This window comes from Octopus bimaculoides, chromosome 10 (genome assembly GCF_001194135.2).
Source record: "Octopus bimaculoides isolate UCB-OBI-ISO-001 chromosome 10, ASM119413v2, whole genome shotgun sequence".
Classification (NCBI taxonomy): domain Eukaryota; kingdom Metazoa; phylum Mollusca; class Cephalopoda; order Octopoda; family Octopodidae; genus Octopus; species Octopus bimaculoides.
In genome coordinates this window covers 92181438-92198835 of record NC_068990.1, presented here as the reverse complement: position 1 = coordinate 92198835, position 17398 = coordinate 92181438, and the positions used below count along the sequence as shown (strand labels likewise).

The 17398-nt window shown below is 36.3% G+C and overlaps 2 protein-coding genes across 3 annotated transcripts in view; one reads left to right on the top strand and one right to left on the bottom strand.

Annotated features, from left to right (window-relative positions):
- The first annotated feature begins 6043 nt into the window (after nucleotides 1-6043).
- Nucleotides 6044-15405, top strand: LOC106876282 (RAB7A-interacting MON1-CCZ1 complex subunit 1). 2 transcript variants are annotated; one of them, XM_014924775.2, is made up of 7 exons: nucleotides 6044-6215; nucleotides 9205-9299; nucleotides 11192-11285; nucleotides 11435-11487; nucleotides 12247-12378; nucleotides 13392-13503; nucleotides 14214-15405. In XM_014924775.2, exons 1-7 carry the CDS (start codon nucleotides 6077-6079, stop codon nucleotides 14450-14452), a joined length of 864 nt encoding a protein of 287 aa, XP_014780261.1. In that variant the 5' UTR covers nucleotides 6044-6076; the 3' UTR covers nucleotides 14453-15405. The 2 variants fall into 2 exon arrangements, with proteins under 2 accessions (XP_014780261.1, XP_052827330.1); XM_052971370.1 differs by lacking the exon at nucleotides 6044-6215 and adding an exon at nucleotides 8343-8443.
- Nucleotides 14506-17398, bottom strand: part of LOC106876281 (2-(3-amino-3-carboxypropyl)histidine synthase subunit 2) — an 11219-nt gene continuing 8326 nt past the window's right edge. Inside the window, exon 7 of the mRNA XM_014924774.2 lies at nucleotides 14506-15355. Within this exon, the coding sequence (XP_014780260.1) occupies nucleotides 15234-15355 (122 nt within the window). The 3' untranslated portion in view covers nucleotides 14506-15233. The remainder of the gene's footprint in view (nucleotides 15356-17398) is intronic.

Genomic DNA, 17398 nt, shown 5'->3' with positions numbered 1-17398 from the left:
AGAGAGAGAGAAGAATGAAGTAAAAAAGGAAATGAGGGAGAGGGTGGGGGGAAGAAGAGAAATGGAGAGAATAAAAATAAATAAAGGGATGAGAGTGAAATGATTTTGAAAGAGAAAGAGATGAGAGAGAGAGAGAGAGAGAGAGAGAGTGAGAGATAAAGAAAGGGAACTGAAGATTGAGGAACTAAAAATGAGAGTAAGACAGAGAGAGGGGAGACAATTAAACGAAAGAAAGAGTGAATGAATGAATGAGAGAAAGAACTGAGAGAGGGAGTTTGATGAAAGAATGGAATGAAAAGACAGAACGAGCAGGCGCGAGGGTGAAAAGAGAAAGAGAAAGCAAGGGAAGGAGAGGTGACATAATTGGGAGAAAGTAAAATTGAATGAGTAGAAGAAGAAATGAAAAAGGGAAGAGAAGAAGGAGGTTAGGTGTGATGAAGAAAGAGAAAGATGATGAGAGGCTGAAATAGCGGTACGGGGAGAGGGATGAGAGGATAAAGAGTGCAGTGGCGATGGAAAGGAGGAACCGATAGAAAAGGGGTGGGAGGTAGATTAAAAGAAGAGCTGACAGAAGAGAAAGGAGAGGTGGAGATTGTTAGGAACGACAGAGATATATTGTATAAAGTGGGGGGGGGGGAGACAGGATTGGGATGAAATGAAGAACTGAAGGAATGATAGAAGAATGAAGTGAAGGAAAATGGTATAGGCTGACAGAAAGATGGAATAAAGGAGGGACGGAAAGGAAAAAAACAAAAACATGTCATTGAAGCTGATAGAAGTGTCTGCATGGAAGTTTTGTGTTATCTAATTCTGTACCTCATTGGTTTGATTTTTGTTCAAATAGTCTTCACCTTTTGTCTCTTCAAAGATACAAGCACTAATAATATTCTACGCTTCACCCCTTCCCCTACAAAAATTATCCCTGATCCCTGTGACTAAGTGAAAAATAATCAATATGACCCGGAGTTGTCACTCGGTCCATTATTGTATTGACCAGAGATATGTTAGGTGTGTTGCGTACACCTGCCGACGACGGCAAATTCATGCATACATATTAGATTCACTCAGTAATTTAATCACAAGAAACAATTTTTGCGTGTGTGTGTGTGTGTTCTTATGAAATGCAACAATGTGACAGTTGTTCTGAGGTAGTAGTGCATATCCCACTACCTGTTGTATCAGGATATGACACTGAAGGGATGACGGGTTACTGGGAAAGTAATCAAAATAATAGCTAATGACCGAAGGCTGAGCAACATTCCACTAGCACCATATATCCGTGAAGATATATGCATGAGTTCACTAAATATTCTTTATAATCATTCTGCTGTTGCAGTATTATTAATCTACTAATAATGTTTCTAAATTTAATAAGATACACTAAAAACACAGATTAAGTATGTTATTTTTAAGTGATAATTTAATACTTATGTTGGCAGTTTTAGCAGAGTAGCATAATGCACACTTTGTGACAATGATCCCCATACGCTACTGGTATTGACCATAAGCTAAACTTATGCTGTGTAACTATGAATCACACTTATTAATTATCACTGATCATTGTACTATTTTTCCTTTTATATTGAAAACCATTCATCTCGGCTCTCTTCTTCTGGTTGTTGTTACATTGTCACTGACTTTAACACGCACAATTTGTAGTTTTCCCTCAATTTACAACCTCCTAGCTGACTAAATCTACACTGATTTGGAAACCACCATCAACAGATCAGGCAACAGCCTCTAGCCATTCAAGATGGCTAATTAGTTGAATCTTTACTTTATAAGCTGTGAATTTTTCCGAAACTTTTCAATGAGTGTAATGAAAACAAACCCTTTAGTATGTTTCTTATACATCTCACCTGTTGACAAATTCTACAAACAAGTGGCTTTAAGAGTTATCCTACACATAAAATGCAAAGCCATCCATCAAACATCAGCCAGCGTTTGTAAGAGTTAGTCACCATTATTCACTGAGCACCAGACATTTAAAATATGAATTATCTAAACAGTTATGGTTAAGTTGACCTGCATTGGAATTGAACTCAGAAAGGGAAGGGACATAACTAAATACCACAAAGTATTTTATCTGATGCCCTTCCGACCCTTTCATCCACTACCCTAAATCATTTGTTATATTGCAACTGAGCAACTGAAGTGAAAGATGAAAACTAATGCGGACCCGAACAAAGGCCCTACCCTTGGGATTTCCCTTAAACTGTAGCCTTTCCGAATGCTAACATGTCAACCAAAATAGAGAAACCCATGTGTTGCTTGGTAGTAGTTTTAATTGATTTAAACGTCTGCTAAAAAAAAAACGACTGGGTAGCAGAATGTGTAACGAAACTCAGAATCAAAACCTTGTTAGCCTTGTACCAAGATGTAAACCAGAGCACATCAGACGGCATCACCCTAATTGTCAACCAATTATATTTCAGCCCAGTCATTCGATTGCAAGTTGTCTCGTGGATTTTCCATTATGTTCCTGTCAAAATTAGGTTATGAATGTAATTGCATGTCACGATAAAGCTAAACATGTCGGAGATCTGTGAGAAGTCAAGTTTCTTGGTCGCTGTTCTGTCCTGCATGGCACCACTTTTGGGTCTGCTGTAGGCAATATGTTTTTTTTTGGTGGGGTGGGGGTGACCCTTAGGTGGAAAACTGAAGGGCCGCTCTAGGCAGCACACTCTCTATGTATGCTAGTACCTGGGCTAAGAGAAATCATTTGTTTACCACGGACGTGTAATTTCCCTTCCTCTCATAACATGAATAAGTAACTATTAAATTCCTAGTCAAAAGCACAACATCTATAGCTATCTCTACTGGAAAGCAGAAAAACTGGCCCCAGTGAGTACAATTGTAAATATTGTCAAGTAATGTGTAAATAAATGGTCAGAGAGAAAAAAAAGGAAGAAATCTTTGATGGCTTTGGTTATTTTGGAGGAACAGCCGAATTCAAACTTCACTAATCAGCTAACCACAATTTTTCACAAATAATAACCATGAAGATTTGCTGTTGGATTGAATTATTAACCACCATTGGTCAAGCTATGTGAACATGCATTGGATAATGACCAACCTATGAAATTGAAAAAAAATGTATGTTTGTGATAAATATTTGGGTATGGCAGTAATGGCTAAACTGTATACACAAAGTATTATAAAGCTGTACAATACATATGTGTTTGAGGCAAATCAGAAATTTACAAGATTTGTAGAAAACCTGTAAGTTTTTAATGTCCCATACCAGGACATCTAAATTCCTTTGTGACATCTTATGCTTTCTAAGTTGATTAGAAAACGTCAAAACTAGAAAATAAATGAAAAACCTAAGAATAAAAGAAGTGAAAGAGCAGATGAAAGCGTTGCAGCTAAATATCTTGCTGCACAATAAAAAAATAATCAAGGAAAATAATTACTATGATCATCAAATTTTCAACATTCCTGAAACCAGTCATTCATCTAAAATAACCATCAAGAACCTTTTGTAAAAAGTGAAGCATCATAACCTCGTTAAAAAGCATTAAAAAAAAAATCACTTAACCATTGGGAGGGCTTCAAATCTAAACCAATGCTTATTTGTTGAATAATGATCCAAAGCCTTTAAAATGTTTCAATAACTTTTAGTCATTCAGCAATCAAATAAAAAGACTTGGATTACTTTGATGATTGCCTCATGTCGCATTTTTGCAGGAAATTGAAAGTTATTGCAAGAAAAATGATTTAACTTTGCAGCTCTTTTACTTCCTGATAAGAATACTTCCAGTCTTCTTGACTCAGTGATTTTTGTATTAATGTGCTGGTTATATTTGTACCACGACCAGGACGACGGAACAATGGCTATGACCTGTTGTATTTGAAAAACTTTCTCACAGGTAATACTATAACCAAGAAAGTGCTTTTGGATAAAGATGATATTGAGCAAACAATTGAAAATATTCACAAATCATTAGAAGTGACAGCCAGTTAGCTGTATGGGTGCGGTCTGGCAGAATCTTCTGCCTGAATGCGATAATGAATTTAGTGGCTTTAAAAATCCAATAAACGAAGTCATTAATGAAATTGCTACCATTGGAAAAGAACTCAGCTTTGAGGATATTGATTCGGGAGATGTTTATGAATTGTTGGCTTCACTTTCAAAAGACTCAAGTGACGATAGTCTCGTTGAAATCTAACATCAGTAGGCATATGTAGAAGTGGGGGGTGGGTGTAAAGAAATATAAAACATCTCAAAGAATGTGAATATTTCCGGCCAAACAACTGTTAATAGATATAGATAGATGTCAGTAGAAATATACTCGTCCACCAAAGTTTAACCAATCACTTCGCTTATTATTGCAAAATGTATACAGAGAAGACAAAAAAAATTTTAACGAATCAACTGGGTCCTGATGATTTTTTTCTAAATAATTTACAGCTATTCCGAATTGTTATCTTTATTATTTTCTAAAATTAATTATAATTATTCTTATTGATAAAATATTTAATGATCATGGGAACAGTGAAGGAATAACTAATAGAGAACACCCATGATAATGCTATGAATGATTTCAAGGAAATGTTAGTATTTTTTGGTGTGCATAATTAAGGGAATGTGAATACCTTTTACAGTTGTAGGGAATCAAAGATTTTCCATTGACATAACTGACAACAGACAATATTTTTTCTTTCCTTTTCTAAATAATAACAAAAAGCAAACATATTTGCTGTAGCCCATAACATATTTGCTGTAGCCCATAACATATACATGGTAACACTTCCAATCAGTTAAGATCAGAATCCTTGAGAGCCAGTGCCTGGTACTGCATCAGGGCATTTATTACTATTATTATTATTATTATCATCATCATTATTATTATTATTATTATTATTATTATTATTATTATTATTATTATTATTATTATTATTATTATTATTATTATTATTATTATTATTATTATTATTATTATTATTATTATTATTATTATTATTATTATTATTATTATTATTATTATTATTATTATTATTATTATTATTATTATTGTTGTTGTTGTTAATTCTGCGTCCCCTTCCTATTAATCGATGACTCACTGATCTTCTTTTGATTATTGAAATACTAAGCTAGCCAGAATCCCATGTGATGTTCTGATGAAGTGACAGCCAGCATTATAATTATCCCCCTAATCAATCAATCAACCAATCGATCAATCAATCAATCAATCAATCAGCCAATCAATCATTGTGTGCGTGTGTAAAATAAAACTGAATCACATAAGGAAGAAATAACTAGCGGTATATCTTTTTTTGTATGATTTCATATCATATAATCCATTAGCCGTCCATTCCATGAATACATTAATTTCAGGTTCTGATGATTCTGTTCCTTCTCTTATATATTTTACATGAAACAAATATAAATATTTATATATTTATTATTATACACAGATTTATTCAGACCAATGCCTTCAGTTTGGTTGTTTAATCACAGTAATTCAGTTGTTGTTTTCTCCAACCTTCTTCAGGTGCTTGTTGTATTGAGAAACGACCCCAGGATATTGGACCGAATGAACTGGAATCACTCAAATAATATAGGCATATCAACAGAAGTGTGACCCCTTCCACGACTTTGTTTCCTCATAACTTTCTAAAAATGCATATTTTTTTAATGAAATTTTTCAGAAATGAATTTTGGGGGGAAAATCTATAAAGTAATTTTTGCGGAGGAATTTCGGATATTCTCCCCATTCCCGACTTTATTTCCTTCTAACTTTCTTGATAATGAATGTTTTTTTTTTTTGTTTTTTTTTTTTAATGAAATTTACCTGCGATACATTTTATATGGTAATTGCAGCGTGGAAGGTGTTTATAAGCCATTTAAAATAACACACAAAGATCGTTAGATTCACTTCAACATTTAAATTTAATTTGTCAAAATATTTTCGTTGCTTCGAGACCGCGACCTCTTCACTGACAAAATTCCGTGCTGCACCATTTTATATGGTGTAGCGTATATTATGCGGAGGAAAATATTGGTTCGATTGAAGTCCCATTCGTTATAGTTGCAGTGATATCTGTCTATGCTGGAGTTAAATATAATCGTATGATCCAAACAGACAGCATAATGGCTGCTCCTTGTTGTCATCCGAACGAGAAGTCTTTAACAGTTGTAAATTCACTCCAAACACTCGCTTCTGATTGCAACAGGATGCTGAAAACGAATAATAATGCAGATAATTATGGTAATTAAAATATGGTTATTATAAAAGATTCCAAATTAATGTCTATAAAAATTTTTAATAGAAGAACCTGTGAGATATGTATGTGCGTATCAAATAATTAACATGTTTATAATGAATGAATGAATGTTTAAGTAGAAGTTGCTTATATACTTAAATACGAGAGGCGTATGTTTAGTTTGGACACTGGTCTAAATTCACACACCCAAATCAGAGAGACAGCAACATCTTTGCTTACTGTTTTTCTTTTCTTCTTACAACAGATTCTGTCTCCATCCCTATCAACTATTTATGTGACAATATTAAAAAAACAAAAAACTTAAATCCATTCATTAATTGTAAGAATAGGTTATTTGTATTAGGTGTACGTATTTTTATAACTATATATATATATATATATATATATATATGTTCTCTATGTGACCTGTGTGTTTTCTGTGTTCTGTTTATGTTCTGTTTCTCATTTTGTCCACGTTTTTTGTAACGTCCTGCACCCAGATATGCATCTATATATGCATGTAGATGTAGGTATGTACATACATGTGCGTATATATGCATATACTCACATATTATTTGTATTATATACATATATATATATATATATACACACACGCGCGCGCTCACACACGCACACACTTTATTCTTTTCTTCACTTGTTTCAATAAGTGGACTGAGACCATGCTGAGGTACCACCCTCAAGGGTTTAGTTGAACAAATTGATCTAATTGCTTATTCTTTTAATGTCTGTTACATATTCTATCGCTTTCTTTGGCCGAACCGCTACTTTATTGGGACGTAAACAAACCGACTGTCTCAGTGCTGTGGGGACCAATATAAAGACGCGCACACACGTGCAGATATATATATATATATGTGTGTATATGTGTGAGAGAGAGAGACTGGCCTTCCATATAGTTTCTGCCTATCAAATTTACTCACAAAAGTTTGGTCAACTCGGGATTATAGTAAGAAGACACCTGCCCCAGGTGTTGCGTAGTGGGACTGAAACCAAAACTGTGTAGTTGCGAAACGAATCTCTTAACCACATACATAGCCATGCGTGTACGGTTCCAATATCCACGTGGTGTTGTGAGACGTGTGGCACGTTCAGGAAATCTGGAAAAACAATTTAAAAATCCACTTTTATCCTTTACTTGTTTCAGTCATTGGACAGCGACCATGCTGTGGCACTACCTTGCAGGGTTTTAGTCGAACAGTGATAATTATAAGCATTGCTTTACTGGCACTTGTGCCAGTGGTATGTGGAAAACAATATTCGAGCATGGGCGTTGCCAGTGCTGCTGGACTGACTCCTGTGCAGGTGGCACGTAAAAACACCATTTGAGCGTGACTATTGCTAGTATCGCCTGACTGGCCCTCGTGCTGGTGGCACATAAAAGCACCCACTACACTCCGGGAGTGGTTGGCATTAGGAAGGGCATCCAGCTGTAGAAACTCTGCCAGATCAGATTGGAGCCTGGTGCAGCCATCCGGTTCACCAGTCCACAGTCAAATCGTCCAACCCATGCTAGCATGGAAAGCGGACGTTAAATGATGATGATATATATATATATATATATATATACACATACATGACATATCCTCACAGTTGCTGTCTACCAAATTCACTTGCAGGGCAATGGTTTGCTTGGGGCTAGAGTAGAAGGCAGTTACCCAAGGTGCCGTGCAGTGGCAATGTAGCTGAAACCATGTGGTTGCAAAGTAACCTTGTTGAACACAGACTGTGCTTCATGTTTATTGTAATTAATCAGTTATTTATTTATCATGAATATAACATCCATGTACACTTCAGTTTAATATAAATTTTGATTCTACTTACCAATGTAAATATAGTGCTATTGTCACATGTTCACAGTTAGCCAGTAATTTGAGCTGAGTGCTTGCAGCTGCACTTAGGCAGTGCCGTTGTATAAAGTGGAAGAAATAATGGAGTTAAAGTGACAAACAGGTGTCTCTGTAGCATCATGCAGCATACCAAGGGAGTGTAACTTTGACTTGTTCCATTCTCAGTTTAGACCAAAACTGTTAATTAGAAAATTACTATTTGTAAATCTCACAATGAGAGATATTCAGCAACAGTACTTTGTAGTAAAGATTGTTTGCCAACATAACATGGCAGTCCTGGTTTAGGACGAATGTTGCTGTAATTTGAGATTCTAGCATTAGGTAATCATGCAGCAGAACAGAACCCATAACCGAACAGTATGGAGGTGAACTTCTGAAACACACAACCATGGCTACATCTCCAGCTATACCTCTCTCCACACACACATCATCATCATCATCATCGTTTAATGTCCGTTTTCCATGCTGGCATGGGTTGGACGGTTCGACTGGGCTCTGGGAAGCCAGGAGGCTGCCCCAGGCTCCAGTCTGATCTGGCAGTGTTCCTACAGCTGGATGTCCTCCCTAACGCTAACCACTCCGAGAGTGTAGTCGGTGCTTTTTTATGTGCTGCCAGATGGGGCTGACAATGGCCACGATCGGTTGGTGCTTTTTACGTGCCACCGGCACGGAAGCTAGTCAAGGCAGCGCTGGCATCGGCCACGTTCAGATGGTGCTTTTAACATACCACCGGCACAGGGATCACAACTGCAATTTCCATTTGATGTTGATGTACTTGACTCAATGGGTCTCCTCAAGCACAGCATGTCACCCTACGATCCAAGGTACTTTTGAGTGGGCTGGTTATGTGACACTGGTGTAGGTTACAGCTGTGGACTCACTTTATTTGCCGGGTCTTCTCAGTCACAGCATACCTCCAGAGGTTCCGGTCTTTTGTCATTGCCTCTGTGAGGCCCAACATTCGAAGGTCATGCTTCACCAACTCATCCCATGTCTCCCTGGGTCTCCCTCTACCCCAGATTCCTTCCACTGTTTGGGAGTGGCACTTCTTCAAACATATAACAAATTATTAAAAGGTCTTTTAAGATGTTTAACACTGAAATTTATCTTGTATTTTTGTGTTTAGAAAAGAATGAAACTTTGTCTAGATGCAGTCTGATGTGTAATGAAGGATTGTCTGGGAATATCTCGTTGAAACATCAGCTTCAGCTCTTTGCTAAGGTTTGTAAAGATGACTTACATTTTCTTTATTATGAACTTAAATCCATATTTTTTTCAACTTGTTATTCTTGCCATGTCTCAACAATACACTGAAAATTAACTGTTAATATTTTCAGTATACATACATACATTCATTTGTATGTATGTATGAATGTACGTACATATGTATGTGTATTGAAAATCTACATATTGCTTTCCTTGCCTTCATGTCATTAATTGTAGTTTTAATTTTACACCTGCCAATTTCAATAGCTGGTCTCTATCTCTGCCTGGTGTACTTGGTAGGTTCTCTCCCTCCTTTACATTTTCCTCATTCAGCAATCTTTTGTGGCACTAATATGCTTCTTCTTGGAGTCAGTGGGCAGGGGCTCGGGCAAGTGTGCTGCTGTCATTATGTCTACACTTTATACCAACAATGTTCTCATACATTTTTGGCCATTTCCAAGCTGCTTTGGGAGTTGAAGTTGTGAACAAAACTATTCTAGGTTAACATAATTGTTAGGCCAGGTTAGCAAGGGAAACAACTCGGATGTGCTTGCTGTGTTAGTCTTGATAAAAATATTCTTTTCTATTCTAAGCACAAGGCCCGAAATTCTGGGAGATAGGGGTGGTGGAGCAGTCGATTAGATCGACCCCAGTACGCAACTGGTACTTAATTTATCGACCCCGAAAGGATGAAAGGCAAAATCGACCTCGGCGGAATTTGAACTCAGAATGTAGCATCAGACGAAATACTGCTAAGCATTTCGCCCGGCGTGCTAACGATTCTGCCAGCTCCCCCCGCCTACTTGGTAGAAGTATTGCCTTCGTTATTGATTACTGGTTCTGTGGTATTTGGTTTACTGTTTAGAAATGTTTGTAAAAAAACACTGAGTGAAAGGAAATTAATTAATAATTTAATTATAAAGTGACATTGACTGATTAATTCCCTCCCTGTTTCCAGTGGTTCTCATTTTAAAGAGTGTAAGGATTATATTGTGGAACATTTGACTGTTACATTGTGTATATTTATTGAGTTCTAAGAAACTCTCTCACTGGTTAAAACATAGTCAAGATCTTCAATGCTACTTTGCCACGAGAATATGGCGTAGTGGTTAAGAGCACGGGCTACTAACCCCAAGATTCTGAGTTCAATTCCAGGCATTGACCTGAATAATAATGATAACAATAATAACATCGAAAAAATATCTTAAGAATGAGACCCCAGGTTCGAAATTGCCCCAGGACACCTGATGAAGGCTGGAGAGTACATCAGCCGAAACGTGTTAACAACAAACAAGATGAGGACAAATATTCATCAAATGTAAATAATGTACTTTTTAATTATTTGTGAATACATTTATACATCCTAAAGCATATCTACCACATCTTGTTACCGATGATAGCTGTTGTTGGTCTACTGCTGGATGAAAGCCTCAATGTTGCTGTTGCCAACTTTTGGTCCCTTACTTGATGTAACCAGTTAATGGTGGTTCAGTATTTGTTGATTTTGTTATGTTGTATCTTTCTTGTTCTTCCTAATTAGTTGCCATTTCTGTGATGGTTTTTGTTCATTGGTTTGTCTGTTGTTTATTTATGCCTCTTATATAAATTCATGCATTGATAGCAAAACTGAATGTAACTGTGTGCCTATGAGATGTACAAATAAATAAATATAGCTATATTAATACATGTGCATTCATAATGGAACTGAATCAACAATAATGGTGTGTTTGTATGTGTATGTATATATATATGTGTGTATATATATATATACACACACACACACACACACACAGAGATACATCCATAGCTACATATATACACTCACACACACACAAATACACATGTTAATACACATAGATTTATAGTGGAACTGTTCTTTTTTTCTTCTTTTTCTAAACTGATTTCAGGCTATGCTTGATTTCACTTTTTACACAGAATCTATCCTGACAAAAACAGATTTTCCAGAACATTCTAGTGAAGAGAAGGTGAGAGATCTACTGAGTAAGTATTCCGGACTTCCTTCTTTGTTCTCTCAGATTTATGAGAAATAACAATAACATGTATAATTACACACACACACTCTCTCTCTCTAATAATAATAATGATAATAATATATCCTGCTGTTTATTCAAAGTGATCATTTGTTTCAGAACAACTTGAAAAACCAGTGGAGTTGTGTCAGGAATTGTTTCCTCAAGAACAGGTAAGACAGATAATTCTGGTATTAATTAAAAATTTATTCAATTATCATAATAATTATCTCCATCTTTATTACTCTCACCCACCCTTATACAATGAGGGGTGCCGATGTATCCCCTCTATAACGAGACATCTGTGCTTGTCTCTCTCTCCTACTTTAGCCTTTCAATACCTGGTGAGCTGGCAGAAACGTTAGCAAACCAGGCGAAGTGCTTAGTGGTCACCAGCACGAGGGCCAGTCAGGCGGTACTGGCATCGACCATGCTTGAATGGTGCTTTTTACGTGCCACCAGCATGGGAGCCAGTCAGGCAGCACTGGCCTCTTTAAATTTGCTGGTCTTGTAGCTAAATCACAAACCATTACTGTCATTATCGTATAAAGCAGCAACTTGGCTGAATTGTTAGAGCATCAGAAAAAACTGCAATATCTGTCCCTGAATTTTACATTCTGAGTTCAAATTTTGTCAAGGTTGGCCTTGTTTTTCAACCTTTCTGGGTTTGTAAAATAAGTACCAATCAAGTACTGGGTTTGATGGTAAACACTAGCATCCAACCCTCAAAATTACTGGCCTTGTACTGAAATTAGAAATAATTATAATTATTAGTAAACCTAGAATCTTGAATAATTGTTTTTCTCTCGTTATTCAGCTGTGTGGTAGCTTTCATCCATCACTTGTACTTAGCCCTCCTTCCGCAACAAGTTATTGATAATTCTGTTTTCATATTTAATCATTTCTATACATTTTTTTATTTAACATCGAAGGTTGGTGAGATCTTAGGTGCAGAAATATATGAATGCATCTGTTGGCGCCAGGGTGCATTGCTGTACATGTACTGCAGTACTGTTAACGATGATGCAGAGAGACGGAATAGAACAAGAGACATGTTTGATCAGGTGAGATGGTTTATGGTTCAAATACTACTACAGTGTGTTTAGTTTGATGTGCAGTCAGCCATAGATAAGAAACTTTATTGTTAGTAGAGTCACTGCTTGTTAATTAGCCTGTCCCTTGGTATTTAACATCCTTGCAGAAATGAATGACAAGGAATTTGAATTCCAAACATAAAGAGACACAATCAGATACTATAAAGCATTTAACTTGCCACTCCATCAGCTCTACCATACCATAGGGCATTTAGTCTACCATTCCATCATATTACAGGACAGTTCTGTATTTAAGAGAAGAGGAATTTACATTTGACGGATATTTCTCCTCATCTTATTTGTTGTTAACACAACCTTTCGGCTGATATACTCTCCAGCCTTCATCAGGTTTCTTGGGGAAATTTCGAACCTGGGTTCTTATTCCCAAAGTATTTTTCAATATTATTATTATTCAGGAATCGAACTCGGAATCTTGGCGTTAGTAGCCCGCACTCTTAACCACTACACCATGGGCATATGGTGTAGTGGTTAAGAGCGTGGGCTACTAACCCCAAGATTCCGAGTTCGATTCCTGAATAATAATAACAATAACATCGAAAAATACCTTAGGAATGAGAACCCAGGTTCGAAATTTCCCCAAGAAACCTGATGAAGGCTGGAGAGTATATCAGCTGAAACATTGAGTTAACAACAAACAAGATGAGGATAAATATCCATCAAATTGTAAATAATATATTACAGGACATTTAGCCTCCCACACTGGAGAACATTAATCTAGACACATTAGGAAATATAATTGATTAAATAGGATCAGTAGGGTGCTTTTTTTATATCTTAGGTTGATGAAAGAAAACGTCACAACCTCAGTAATAGTTGAACATAGAGAGAAAGCTGTCTCCTCTTGTGTGGCATTTTAAATATAATTTTCATTCTACATATTCTTGAAGTTGACAAAAAGATTTAATGATTTTTTTGCACATTGTGGAAGTAGTTAAAAATCTTTCATCCATCTTTTCTTTCAGAATCTTTTGAAAGGAATTCATTATCTGTCGAAGATGTTTCTGGTGAGAAAATGCCAGGATAATGAGGAATTCCAAAGTAACTGCCAGCACACTATTAATTTAATCAAAAAAGGTAGGAATTGTCTTTTAAACATTTTTGGTGGATAATGTTTTGTTAGCAGAATGATGAAAGTGATTAGATTCATTGTATTTTAAAATTAAGTCTACTTGATGCCATTGTCATCATCATCATTGTTTAACGTCCGTTTTCCATGCTGGCATAGATTGGACGGTTCAACTGGGGTCTGGGAAGCCAGAAGGCTGCACCAGGCCCCAATCTGATCTGGCAATGTTTCTACAGCTGGATGCCCTTTCTAATGCCAACCACTCCAAGTGTGTAATGGGTGCGTTTTACATGCCACCAGCACAGGGGCCAGAGGAGCTGGCATTGACCATGATCGGATGGTGCTTTTTATGTGCTCCCGGCATGGAAGCCCCTCAAAGCGGCACTGGCATTCGCCATGTTCGGATGGTGCTTTATTCGTGCTACCGGCATGTGGGTCACAACTGCGATTTCCATTTGATTTGATATACTTGACTCAATAGGTCTCCTCAAGCATGGCATGTCGCACACTGCATCTAATTCCTCGTGTTCAACTTCTCCCTCAATACACCAATGCTTTGTCGCACATCCATTGGAGCATATCAGCTTCGTTTCTCTCCAGCCTTTACCTGTCCTCTGCATTCAGGACCCACGTCACTGGTTAAAACATTTAAGAAATGTCACCACAACTTCTCATTTTCTACCAATCTGAAACTGTTGATTTTCATCCTTCTCTGCAGGTATTTATTCGGACACCCATCTTCTGAGTTTGATGTACAAAGGTGACCTGTGTAACTGGTATCTACAGTCATGTGGCACAGAAACAAGCCAAGGCGTCGACAGATCAATTGATGTCATATCCGAAGGAAGAACAGCTTTAGAAACATTCATCCAAATCACAGATGGACCCTTAAAGAACCAAGGTTGGTCATCAGAAAGGGCCAAAGAACTCCTTAAAGGTCCTCAATTTACTCGTTAAACGGATGCATAACTTTGATGGTTATTTTCGGCCCCTGAAACATGAAGATGGAGTTGAAGCAAATGTTTTTTATTCTGCCATCTGTTCTTCTATGACAAAGTAACAACATTTCAGTGAAATATTTGTAAATCATGTAAAAAAGAAAAAAAGGAGTGTTTAAGAAATGAGAAAGCCTTGTTAAGAAGGGATTCAACAAATTGAATCAATCTTGCTACATTACTGGTACTTAGTTATTTGTTGTTATTTAGACAATCAAACAGACCCATGATCAAATACATTCTAGCCATGACCATCTAGTATTTTTGTAGAGCCAAGATTACATTGTCCAATGTTTTTATTTTTTCGAGGTGGTAGGATATAGTTTAAGGGAGATTTGGCTGCTATTTTTAGCAAGTCAAGAACTTTATAGAAGCTCCTTTGGCTCTACTGTTATTTTGTTGACCTAAGCAAGACAAAAGGTTGGCTCTGACAGAATTTGAACTCTGAAGTTGAAAATACAGTCTCGGTCAGCTTTGAATGTGTTTGCTGAAACAGTAAAGTAATGGTTCTATCATGTTAATAGTATTTAATGTAACTTGTTAGTTCAAATCTCCAGTAATATAGTGTAGATGATTCAAATTCCTGCTTGTTCTTCCCTGCAACACTGGAACCTGTGTCTGTAAAACAAATGGTTATTAGACATTAGAATGTCTGTTCGTTGTTAGATTTTTTTTTTTCTGTCAGAGAAAAGAATTTAATTTTATCAAATATTTTGTTTATTAAATATATATCTATTAAATTGTTATGAACATTCATGGGAATATTTCCAAGCGATACCACTGCTGCCCTCGACTGCCTTGGTAACTGGGGTCTCACCGAGTTGTGGCTGCAAACCCTGCCAAGATCTCTGTGCCAGGAATTCTCCTGCAAAATTACAAAATACATTTTTGAGAAAATAAAACTATTACATCACACTATAAATTTGTGGTCTTTCATTGTATGATATAACAACTTTATGTGATTAAGTTATCACAGACAGCTGTGGCCTCTAACAGAAAATCTAGTATCAAAGAATATTGTTTCTGTATTTTAAGGATTTATTTTAAAATATACAAAATATTTTCAGTATTAATTTCAATTCACTGGCTGTGTGGTTATGGTTCTGAGTTCAAAACCTACAGCAGACATTCTGTGTTAACTCTGTTTGTCAGATGAGCAACATGTTCCACTTTTATCTCACTGGTGCTTTTTGTTGTTTGATCCCAGATTAGCCATAATTCAATGGACCAAAGATAGGAGAGGTTCCAGCCCATTTTTATTCTGACATATTGCATTCTAGACTACATTATCAAATGTCTTCATTTTCCTTAAGACAATAGAATGAGATTTGGCTGCTGTTTCTAGCCAGAAAGTGATGCCTGGAGAGGTTCCCTTATTGGCTCACTTCACTGTTGAACGGTTATCAGTAAGCTAAGAACACAAAAATTTAATTCTTCTGACAATATACAAACAACTATATCAACGCCTACTTGTTTCACTGAAGAATGGATATAAAATCTCGAAAAACGTGAACAAGAAAGTAAGAATATCTCAGCTAGATAGAGGAAAATAATCATTAAACCTATTACATTAATTATCAAAAACTTCAAGATATTAACAGGAACATCCGTAGACAAGGGACGTTACTCTGAACAACATTTCCTTAGACCATGATTAGGAAGAGCAACTAACTCTGTTATGACGTAGGTGTAATTAGAAAAATATCAATCGAAATGTAAAACAATATGGAAAATTTCTTTTAAGATATGTAAATATGAACTTTTATATAAAGTTAGAATTTGAAGAAATGAGAAATTAGTTCCAGCTGCACATCATGCATGTTTTGGTTTTAGCTGAAGCTTTAAGCACTAACAAACCACAGTATATATAAAATTTTACCAGAAAAAATTATTTTTACTAAATCTTGTCAAAACTTTTTACTGGCCATTATCAACTGCGATGTGAAAATTTATAAAACAGACCAAATATGGTCTGTTTTAAGGAGGAACTTTAGCGATTATACGATTAATGGAAACATTTTTAGCTTTCTACAACCAAATGTTTGACTACACTACATCAGAAATCTGTCCCCCATTAGCTTTGGTAGATCTTCAATTTCATGTTATGTGTCTTTGCCAATAGCATCACTGTTATTAAATGGTCTCCATCCTCTGTTAGGGTGTGGAAGTCTCTAGAATATAACATTTGGTATGGCTTGTTCTTTGCTCAGCACGATAGAAGTGGCAAGCAGAGCTTATCTTGCATCAAGCAACAACAGCAGAGCTGATGGAATGTATCCATGAATGTCTTGTGCTCAAGCCATAAGATGTTTTGAGCTTTGATATGGAAAGCCTGATGTATGAACCCTCATGGCAATCAAAAAGCTCCTTCTGCAGAGTCCAGGTTTTACTCCTTATGCATCATAACTAAATAAGTTAAACAAACCAACGGATACAAGTTAAAGAAAAAATAAACATACAAATATTAAAAATAACACCTCAGATATATTCTTTTCTATTCTAGGCACAAAGCTCGGAATTTTGGGGGAGGGGGCCAGTGGATTAGATCGACCCCAGTATGCAACTGGTACTTAATTTATCGACCCCGAAAGGACGAAAGGCAAAGTTGACCTTGGTGGAATTGGAACTCAGAATGTAAAGACAGACGAAATACCACTAAGCATTTCGCCTGGCGTACCAATGTTTCTGCGAGCTCGCTGCCTTAAAATCTCATATATTAAAATAAAGAAAAGAAGATCCTATCTATTATTTCTATGGATATGCAAATATTTTATTAACAAATAGTCGAGATCTGTCTGACTATGAATGCAGTTATTATCATCACTAAAATTATTCTTCATAAATATTATATGAATTCTTTAATTCATCCAACCACATTTGAAAAATTCTACTGAAAAAATTATTTAAC

What these genes read in the sequence shown, in the direction of transcription:
- LOC106876282 (XM_014924775.2), top strand. Translation starts at nt 6,077, where the DNA reads ATGATCCAAACAGACAGCATAATGGCTGCTCCTTGTTGTCATCCGAAC. An exon ending in TAATAATGCAGATAATTATG is followed by an intron (nt 6,216 to 9,204) that starts GTAATTAAAATA and finishes TTTTGTGTTTAG; the next exon opens with AAAAGAATGAAACTTTGTCT. An exon ending in TATTAATTTAATCAAAAAAG is followed by an intron (nt 13,504 to 14,213) that starts GTAGGAATTGTC and finishes CCTTCTCTGCAG; the next exon opens with GTATTTATTCGGACACCCAT.